The sequence below is a fragment of the Suricata suricatta genome, chromosome 4 (genome assembly GCF_006229205.1).
Source record: "Suricata suricatta isolate VVHF042 chromosome 4, meerkat_22Aug2017_6uvM2_HiC, whole genome shotgun sequence".
Classification (NCBI taxonomy): Eukaryota; Metazoa; Chordata; class Mammalia; order Carnivora; family Herpestidae; genus Suricata; species Suricata suricatta.
This window is the reverse complement of record NC_043703.1, coordinates 113243433-113253849: the sequence shown is the minus strand read 5'-3', so window position 1 is coordinate 113253849 and position 10417 is coordinate 113243433. Positions and strand designations below refer to the sequence as shown.

Genomic DNA, 10417 nt, shown 5'->3' with positions numbered 1-10417 from the left:
TTGAGAGACTATTGAATGCTGAGAATGAACTGAAGGTTGAGGGGGAAGGGGGAGGGGGGTAAAGAGGTGGTGGTGATGGTGGAGGGCACTTAAGGGGAAGAGCACTGGGTGTTGTATGGAAAATAATTTGACAATAAAATATCATGGAGAAAAAAAAAAAAAGCAGGTCATGTCCTATCAACATTATGGTTTCTTTGGGAAGATTTCCAGATAGGAAGCTCAGGATTGTGCATGAGGTCCAGGGTCTATAGATCATATCATTTGGGTAAGGACACTCACCAGAGATCTGTGAGTGAGTTGGAGAGTTTAGGCTGGTTACCAGGAACAATAGCTACTGTGTATAATGATTTCTGACCAATGATTTGACAGTAATCTGGAGAAAACTTTCTAAGAAAAAAGTCCTGCAGCTTACCATTAGCTTTATGTTGTTTTACATTTAACAAAGAACTTGATTAAAGAGATAGAAGACATGCTTATCAATTATGTACCTAATATAAGTTGGAAGATATAGCAACTACATTGAGTAATAGAATCAGGATCTAAAATGATCCTTACAAATTAGAGTAATGGAGTGATTCTAATGAGAAGAAATAAAAAGGCAAGGTCATATACTTTGATTTTTACTTTATTTTAACAACTTTACAAGCATAGTTCTGGGAAGGTAGAGATTTAAAGCAGCATGAGTGGAAAAAGACTCAATTATTTCAGTGGTCAGTTAACTCAATGTGAATATGTAGTGTAATGTGGCTGCCAAAAGAAAAACAATATCATTTTTTAGCTGCATTAGTAAAATTAATAGTAGGTGATAGTGTTGGTCTACTCTGCAGGAGTCAGACCACACCTGGAATATTCTATTCATTTTCCTGATAGACAAAGCAAGGCATTTAAATGGGAGTAGCCAAGATGGTGATGCAACTAAAAAAACATGTCAGTGAAAGTGGGTATATTTAGCCCACTTTGGCTACATCTTATTCTATTCTATGCATATACCACATTTTATTTATCCTGATGTACATTCAGGTTGTTTCCACTTCTTGGCTTTCTGAATAATGCTGCTGCTAAGGACATTTGTATACAAATTTTTGTGTCAATGTAGTGTTTCATGTCCCTTGGGTATACACACAGAAGTAAAATTGCTGGGTCAAGTGGTTTTTGAGAAAACACCAAATCACTTTCCCCAGAAGCTGCACTATTTTATATTCTACCAGCAATGTATGAGGGTTCCATTCTTCCATTCTCCACATCCTTGGCAACATTTTTATTGTTTCTGTTTCTAAATATATCATCCCCTATAAGGAACCCTCCCTGTTTCTTTCCCTTCCTCATGGTTGTGGAGTTATATACCGTGTTATGGTTTTGACTGGTGTTTTCCAAGTGATTAATGGCATTGAGCATCTTTTCACGTGCTTATCAGCCATTTGTATATGCACTTTGGAGAAATGTCCATTCAGATTCTCTACCAATTTTTACATTGTGTTGACTTTTTATTGTTGAGTTTTAACGGTCTTTTATATAGGATAGTATAGGATACTGGATCCTTATCATGTGTAAGATTTGTACATATTTTCCCCCATTTTTTTCATACTTTATATATATATGTTTATTTATATAAACTATACTTTATATAAATATAGTTTATTGAATAATAAATAACTATATAAAATATAGTTTATATAAACTAGAAGTTTATATATATATAAACAAGTTTATTTATTTTGAGAGAGAGAGTATGAGTGAGCCAGGGAGGGACAGAGAGGGAGAGCAAGAATCTGTCAGCACAGAGCCTGACACAGGGCTCAGCTCTACAAACGACAAGATCATGTACTTGAGCCAAAATCAAGAATCAGACACTTAACTGACTGAGATTCCCAGGCACTCCCCATATGTTAATTTAAAAATAAGGTTTAAAATGACAACTCAAGGGTGCCTGGGTGGCTTAGTTGGTCAATTGTCCAACTTCAGCTCAGATCATGATCTCACAGTTTACGAGTTTGAGCCCCGCATCAGGCTCTGTGTTGAAAGCTCAGAGCCTGGAACCTGTTCGGATTCTGTGTCTCCCTGTCTCTCTGCCCCTACTTGGCTCATTTTCTGTCCCTTTCTCTCAAAAAATAATAAGTAAATAATAAATAAATATTATTAAAATGACAACTCAAACTCCCTAGACTTATCACTCATTAAATTGTGACTTTTGTCTCAACACCTCAAATAATAATTGTAGCCAAGGGCATCAAGGCATCTTCCTTATATCCAGTCTTTAACTGAGTCCTTGAGCTTCAATACCATGTAGGTTTCATTCCATATCTCTATGTCCATTTCTGTTCTCCAAGCCGGGGACCAGGCTATTAATGAAAGCCAGGGAATCTTGGGTCTCCAATGGCATTTATATGGAGAACTGAGCATTGTACCCTGTTTATGAGTCAGTCTCACTTTACAGTAAGATTTTTCTCTTGATCTTTTCTGCATTTTACATCCATTCAAATTGACTCCATCAGTTACAGACCAGTGAAGTTTTACTGTAAAATCTGAGAGGCTGCTGTATCATCAAGTCGTTAAAAATGAGTTCCATGGTCTCCCTCTAAAGAGGACATCTTTTCTGTTTGGACGTATCACAGGAACTCTGCAGAAGACAAATGAACAGGAATCTGGGCTTGAACTGATCAGCAGACAGCTTGGCAACTGTTCTAGGATGCCATCTGCAGATGTTAATTTTCCAGTTTGGATCCTCTAATAGCTCTTGACCTCCTCTTGGCTCTACCAAATGCTTTTTTTCCTTCGTGAGTTTATATTATTCCTCTTAGGGTGAGACAAATCAGAGGTAACATTGCTGATTCTTTTTCAAACAGTTAAATGTAGATGAATTACTAATGTGGAAACATTAGTTTTTCATTCCTCCTGTGAACATTTGGAGAACATGATCTTCTCTATTTTGGCTTTAAGAACTTCTCTCCGGTTCTTCCTACTTCCTGGACTGTGTAAATGAGATCAAGTTTTTGAAGAGTTGGTGATGAGACTGAAAAGCATTGGGAAAAACAGGCCTTGTGACATGAACCCTGCAGTCATTTTCTGTTGTGGAGAAACTTGAAGTCAAGAGACCACTTTTCTGCTTCATCATCTCCCTTGTCTGTTATCCAAAGTAGTTGCTCTAAGCCTTTTATTTCTCTCATCAAGCTTCTTTCTCATTCCCTTACACTGCAAACGTGGGTCTTGCTCTCTACCAAAAACAGAACAATGGATCGGAACTCACTGAAATTCCATTTTCTCCAGCTGTAAACCAATATGCATACCCATCTTTGTTTCCTTCCTGCTCTTCTGCGTCCAGTCCCTATAACAGCGCTCTCAGTCTCCTCCCCTTCTTCCTGCAGGACTTGGTTCCAACACTTATCCTTTGTCCTCCCCTATATGCTAAATAGTCCTCCCCTGGCTGCTTCCCTCTCCCATGCTCACTTCTCTCTTGTCCTGAGAATTCCTTCTCTCCATGCTCTTCCTCTGAAGCACAAAATGTTCCAGAAGACTAATCTGTAGTCGCCAGCTCTGTGTGCTCAACTCTTTGCTAGTCCATTTCTGCTCTCCCCACCACCCCCATCCCATCCCTTCTCTGAAAGTGTTCTCGCATAGGGCTCCAGTGACTTCCCACTGTTAGTTCCAGCAGTCACATTTCTGGTTTTGTCTACCTTTGTGAGGCAGCAGTCATTCCTACGCCTTCACTCAGTGGAAAGTTCTAATGAGTTTTAACTTTGATACTCAGAATTCAGGTATATTCATTTGATACTATGAGATTTCTTCTTGTCTTGGTATATGATTTCAGATTAAAAGAGACTATTTATCACTCTAAGCAGCCAAATCTCTGGCTACTGGGGTAGTAGTTACTGTTTTTATGGTCTAAACTGCCATGTTTGTATAGTGACTCATAGAACCAGTTCTTTTTCCACTCCCCTCCTCCTGAATTTTTTAAAACAAAGTAAAACAATTTATTAAAACTAGTCTCTAAAAATCTTCTTTTGTATTTGTGCCAAAGTCCTTTTCTTTCCCCAGCTTGCGCACTTTTTCTTTCCCCAACTTAGTTCTTAATGACCTTGGATTTTAAACTGAAGATTTTCCTCTGTGGATGTTAAAATAACTATATGATGAGAAATTCATGATCACATAAACAAGAATACACACACACACACACACACACACACACAAATAAATAAATAAATAAAATAAAATAAAATAACTATATGAGGGTGTGAGACAGTTTCTACTGCCTGAATGGGTCCTCACACATAGGAAGTGCTCAGTGAACATTTGTTGACTAAGTGAATCCACAAGCAGCCCCGAGAGACGATACGCACTTCCAATAGGAGAGCTGGAAACATAACCAGCTTATAGTCCATTTGGTTGGTTTGAAAGGCTTCTAATATTATGAGCAAAATGTTTAGGTCTGGATGCCATTGTAGTTCATTCAAAACTTTGTAAAGCACTTATTCTTCTCATAGATTTCCTAATGGGGGGAAAACAGTACAAACAATTTAAAAGTTCTGTTGAATTCACTTGTATACCTACAAACAGGAAAAGAACCCCACCAGTTTCCTGTTTCTGACTTAAAAATTTACACATTCAAGTAATTCATACTGTCTGGCTCAGCTTAGACTCTCTGCAGTACTTCTCCAGATGGGCATCTTTGCTGGTTTACGTGGAACTCTGACAGAGCGAGCAAGTAAGACCATGTGTACATTTGGTTCTAGAATCTCATTCAAGAGAGTGATGTGGTTTAGTAGGATTGTAGAATCATTACTGAAGATCCGACCATCTCAGAGACCACTAGAAACCTGCTCTTGACCCTCCTCATTAGTCCTGCCTCTCATTTGTGGTTATGGTCATCTCTTTGTATATATTTATTTTTATTTTTTCAAGTTTATTTATTTATTTTAAGAGAGAGAGAAGGGGAAAGACAGAGAGAGGGAGAGAGAATCCCAAGCAGGCTCCACACTGTCAGCACAGAGCCAAGTGTGGGGCTGGAACTCACAAACCATGAGATCATGACCTGAGCCGAAGCCAAGAGCTGGACACTGACCCGACTGAGCCACTCAAGTGCCCCCTCTTTGTATTTAAATTATCTGTGCTAATAGAACTGAGTGGCTCATTCTGTCTCTATTGGTGTCTGTAACTAATACTATATTTCTCTTACAGAGAGACCTATCAGGGCACAAGAATATTGTGGGTTACATTGACTCCAGTATCAACAATGTGAGCAGTGGTGATGTATGGGAAGTGCTCATTCTGATGGACTTCTGTAGAGGTGAGTATATGGCCCATATCTTAAGCTCCCATTGCTCTGGAACTTTAATTGTCAAGGGCATGGAGTTCATTTCAGTTAATGTGCACTGTGCCCTAATGTATGTTCTTGTGGTTTTAAAGATGTGGAAACTGTGAGGCTAAAAGATACAGAGCATGCTGTCACGTCTTGGTTATTCTTACAGTGGCAAACAGTAAAGTGGTGGATAATACAAAACTCCTTTTTTGTTAGGTTTAGGAAGATTTGGTGCTTGTATATGAATGAGAATGTATGAGGGCGAGAATGAATGTGTTATTTGTGATGCTTTAAAACAAGTGATGAAGGCACATAATAAAGACCCAACTCCAGATGGACTAAAGAAACTATTCAGCCTCTCAACTCCCTCCCTCCTGTGTTCTCTTCTCCACCCACACCGCCTTGTGTTGAGGAGGGGAGGTGGTGGGAAACAATCTTCGTCATCTAATGGAAATGACCTTTCCTCTCCTTGCCTACAAGCTGTAATTGCCAGTAAGGCTCCATTCAAACGATGCTGCTGTTAACAGTAGAGTTAAGTAGTTGAAAGCTTGGAGTTTCAAGCCACATTTATCTCAGGAAATCGAGACTGTAGCATGAGTTGATTCAGATTTGACTGCATTTCATACAACCAGTCTGGAGGTTTGATTTTTTTGGCTTAAGCAGCTGCCACTTAGAGGCTTGGGTCACTGTCTCACTGTTTGGTGCCCTGTTTTATAATCATCCTTACTTCCACTGACATTTTCCTTGCCTTTAAAGATACAGTTCATAAGTTAAATATGCTGTTAACCCTCAAAATGTGATGTTAACCAATAATATCAGCTTATCCTATAAGAACTCTAAAGCTGATTTTATAAAATACTACCAAATTTGGGGGCGCCTGGGTGGCTCAGTTAAGCATCTGGCTTCGGCTCAGGTCATGATCTCACGGTTCGTGGGTTTGAACCCGCATTGGGCTCTGTGCTGACAGCTAGCTCAGAGCCTGGAGCCTGCTTCAAATTCTGTATCTCCCTCTTTCTCTGACCCTTCCCTGCTCGCACTGTCTCTCTCTGTCTCTCAAAAATAAATAAAAAACATTAAAAAATTTTTTTCTTTAAATACTACCAAATTTGAACTTGACCGTTTGTTTCCTCCTGTCCATTCCCTTTTGGGTGGTAATATGTTCAGAGACGTGGCAGTAGGAGCATCCAGGGATCTGGATAATTTTGTAAGTGAGGTCATCAATCTTACTGTCCCGGAGATTAAATGTTGGGGTAGCATTTCAACATTCTTGGCAGCAAGTAGTTTAGTGAAGCCAGAGAGACCACGCCATTTTTAAAGCACAGACTCTAAAGCTGTCTTCTTCCTGCTCTTGGAGTCTATTGTGTAGTCTGATTCTTACTAAAAGATATGACAGGTTGAACCTGGGGCCTCATCTCATACAAACAGGGACAGTAGACCAAATTGTCTATAGCAGGACCAAGCTGTCACTCCTACTGATTTTCAAGATGTATTGAAGGCAGCTCACGTCTGGAGTGCTTTATAGAATAGACTGTTTTTGATGCATTGTACCTCTTCGGTACTGGATTATAAGAAGACAAATATGGGCCTGGGAACCAAGACACTTGGGTTTCAGTCCTGGCTCAGCCAGCGACCAGTTTTGTTACCTTGGCCCAGGTTGCTTCTCTATGGACAGCCGTTCATTTTCTTGAGTAAGTGGTGAGTCTGAGTGTTTCTAACCTCTCCCTTGCTCTGTGTCCCCTCACAGGAGGCCAGGTGGTCAACTTGATGAATCAGCGCCTACAGACAGGTTTTACTGAGAATGAAGTGCTGCAGATATTTTGCGACACTTGTGAAGCCGTTGCCCGCCTGCACCAGTGCAAAACTCCTATTATCCACCGTGACCTGAAGGTAACAGGCTGCACTGTTTCATGAAGTGTGTTCTTACAGGGTATTTTCTGTCTGCCCCAGGAATGGGGCAGATGCTTGGGCTTGTGAGAGAAGCTTATGGCATGGAGACCTTACATTTCTTACATTCTGCATGGGGAGAGAAAAAACAAATTAAAATAAATTAAGGATAGGGGCACCTTGGAGGCTCAGTCAGTTAAGCATCCGACTTTGGCTCGGGTCATGATCTTGCAATTGTGGGTTTGAGCCCTGTGCTGGGCTCTCTACTGACAGCTAGCTCAGAGCCTGGAGCCTGTCTTTGGATTATGTGTCTCCCTCTCTCTCTGACCCTCCCCTGCTGACACTGTCTCTCTCTCTCAAAAATAAATAAAATATTTTAAAATTTTGTTTTTAATTAAAAAAATAAAAAAGTACAATACAGGGATTACTTTTATTACTTAGGTAGCCTTTTGAAATTATAATCATCAAATGCCTGGATACATGTTGTTTTTGTTTTACCTGATAGAATCCCAGTTCTACTTTTCCAGGGTTATAGAAAATAATCTGCTCATTTTAAATGGTTTGTGAACAATGATGCTTGGTTTTTAATGTCTAGCTCATATTTTGCAAAATCCATTAAGTGATTATTTTAAAACTGGGTTCTACTAATTACCATCTCCTTGTGCCAGGCCTTTCATATTCTAGTCATTTGACAGTGTTTGTTGAATGACATTGGCACCCAGGTCAGATTCACCGACTTGTGCCATGTGCCCTACTACAGGCTTTATGCACACTGTCTCTTTGGAGGAAGACATTCTTCTTTACATTTTATAGTCAAGGAAACTCCAGTTACGTGACTTGACTAAGGTCATACAACCAGGAAGGAGCAGTACCAGAATGTGAAAGCAGCCCTTCCTATTCTAAATTACAATTTCTTTTCATTATATCTGTGTTTTGAGAAACGTGCTTCATGGCTAATAACTTATACCGGCAGCCCTTGGTATACTTGTTAAATGCAGGCCACTGGATTCTGCACTGAATCTATTGGGCTGTAATTTTTATGGCAGTGTCAGGGAAGCCCAGGAATTCATAGCTTAATAGTGACCCTGGGTGGGTTTTGTGTGTTTTAAAGTTTGAGGAACAGAGTAGCATACCAGCATTTCTGTTTTGAGGGATTTTTTTCTTTTTAGCTTTTTAAAAAATAGAGATATCATTTATATACCATAAAATTCACCCTTTCAAAGCGTACAGTCCAGTGGCTTTTACTGTATGTACAAGGCCGTGCAACCATCACACTATCTAATTCCAGAACATTTCGTCTCCCCAAAGGAAACCATATATATCCATCAGCAATCACTCCTAATTCCCACCTCACCTCAGCCCCAGGCAACCACTAATCTGCTTTCGGTTGCCTCTTCTGTACCTTTCATATAAACGGCTCATATGATAAGAGGCCTCTGTGTGTGACTTCTTTCACCTAACCCAACGGTGTCAGGGTTTGTTGGTGTGGCAGCATGTGGCACTACTTTATTTCTTCTCATGGCCTGGTCTTCACAGTGTGGGTAGACCACATTTTGTTTATTTAGTCATCAGTTGATGGACATTTGAGTTGTTTTTACTTTGGATATTCTGAACAAGGCTATGAACATCTGTGTACTAGTTTTAAGTGGGTACATATTTTCAGTTCTCTTGAGCGTATACCAAGGGGTGGCAGTCCTGGGTCATGTGGTAACTATGTTAACTTCCTGAGGAACGGCCAGACTGTTTTGTAGAGCGGCTGTTGTTTATATCCCACTGGCAATATATGAGGATGCCATTTTCTCCACATCCCCACCAACCCTTATTGTCCTTTTTTAAAAAATTTAGCCATCCCAGTTGGTGTAAAGTGGTACCTACCTCCTGGCATTTCTGAACTAAAGTAGTGAGCTCAAGGGAAGATAGGTACATCACTTCAAAAGCCTTAGATAGCCTTCTCCAGTATCCCTCTACCCACAGTAATCCCTTTTTCTGAGTAGAAGAGGAAAAATACATTTCAATAAATATTATGAGCCTAGCATAGTACAAGTACATAATTCTATGGAGGTGGTACAATAACATGGTATAATATGGTTCCTACTCCCAAGATGGGAGTATTGGCGACAGGATATAAATGAAACAAATGAAATGTTTAGATCTGAAACAGAGACAGGTGAAATACAGAACTTCATAGAACAAAATGATGAACAACAGATTTATCAAGCTGCTTAATGTATGATCAGATAGTGGGACCAGGTAATGGAAGTTGGGATCTTCTGGAAAAGTGGGATTTTACAGGCTTGTGGGACTTAAGTGGTCACAAAGAGGACAAAGGACATGTCAGGCAGAGACCAGAACCTGAGGGCTACCTAGAGAAGGGGACATGGGGGCCTTAGAGCGTCCGTGTCCATCTCCAGGCACACCTGTGACATAGTAAGTGCCTGACAGGGCAAAGGAAGGAGGCAGAGAGGGCCACTGAGCACCCTTATGGAGAGTGCTAATCCCATGTCCTTGAACAGAATCTTCCTTTATTTTAACTGGATTAAATGAGGTCTCAATGATGAATCATTTCATACCTGTAAATAATACCTACCCTACTGACACATTGCCGGCATCTCAGTGCTGCTGTGGGGTGGTTGGTTGTCGCCCAGAGATAGGAGCCTGAAGTGCAGAGCTCAAGGTCTACTTGGGGACAGGGAGTAGGACGGGAGTAGAAGCCCTAGACTCTTTCCTTGGTGCCCTGAACAGTCCATGAGATATTTTAGCAGAGGAATGTGGAACAAAGTGGAATTGGAGGAGAGGCTGCCATGCTGGTTCCCAGCTTGTCCTCCGCCCTATAGCCCTTGACCCTCCTCAGCGCTCCTGAGAGTCAGCACGTAGTGCTGGTAACACAGTGTTGGGCTCTGCAGTTGTGTTTTAATCCACAGTGAAGACCATCAGGCATGCTACTGGGTTGCCAAGAGTGGTTAAGGAGACTTTATTTCCTTTTCTCCTCTACCTTGGAAATAGGGAATGTAAATAGGGGCCCCTGGGAGGAGGCCTTGATTGTGTTTTATCCAGAAAAGTCCTGTGGCTGTTGATTGTAGTTATTGTCTCCTGGTTGTTTTGATTGAAGGTTTCCCAGAACGCCCCATATCTTACACTCTGTACCTTATAGCTGCTTTTGTTAGCAAATTAGATTTTACTGATTTCTACTAAGATGTGCTTGGTGGGCAGCCCATTTGCCTGCCGCACTGCCAGCTCCTA

General features: G+C 40.6%; 1 protein-coding gene across 17 annotated transcripts in view; it reads left to right on the top strand.

Moving 5' to 3' along the window:
* AAK1 (AP2 associated kinase 1) overlaps window positions 1-10417 on the top strand; it is a 164417-nt gene that overhangs the window by 89656 nt on the left and 64344 nt on the right. For all 17 annotated transcript variants that reach the window (XM_029937520.1, XM_029937527.1, XM_029937526.1 and 14 more), the window contains 2 exons: window positions 5173-5281; window positions 7038-7180. In XM_029937520.1, coding sequence (XP_029793380.1) covers window positions 5173-5281; window positions 7038-7180 — 252 coding nt within the window. The remainder of the gene's footprint in view (window positions 1-5172; window positions 5282-7037; window positions 7181-10417) is intronic.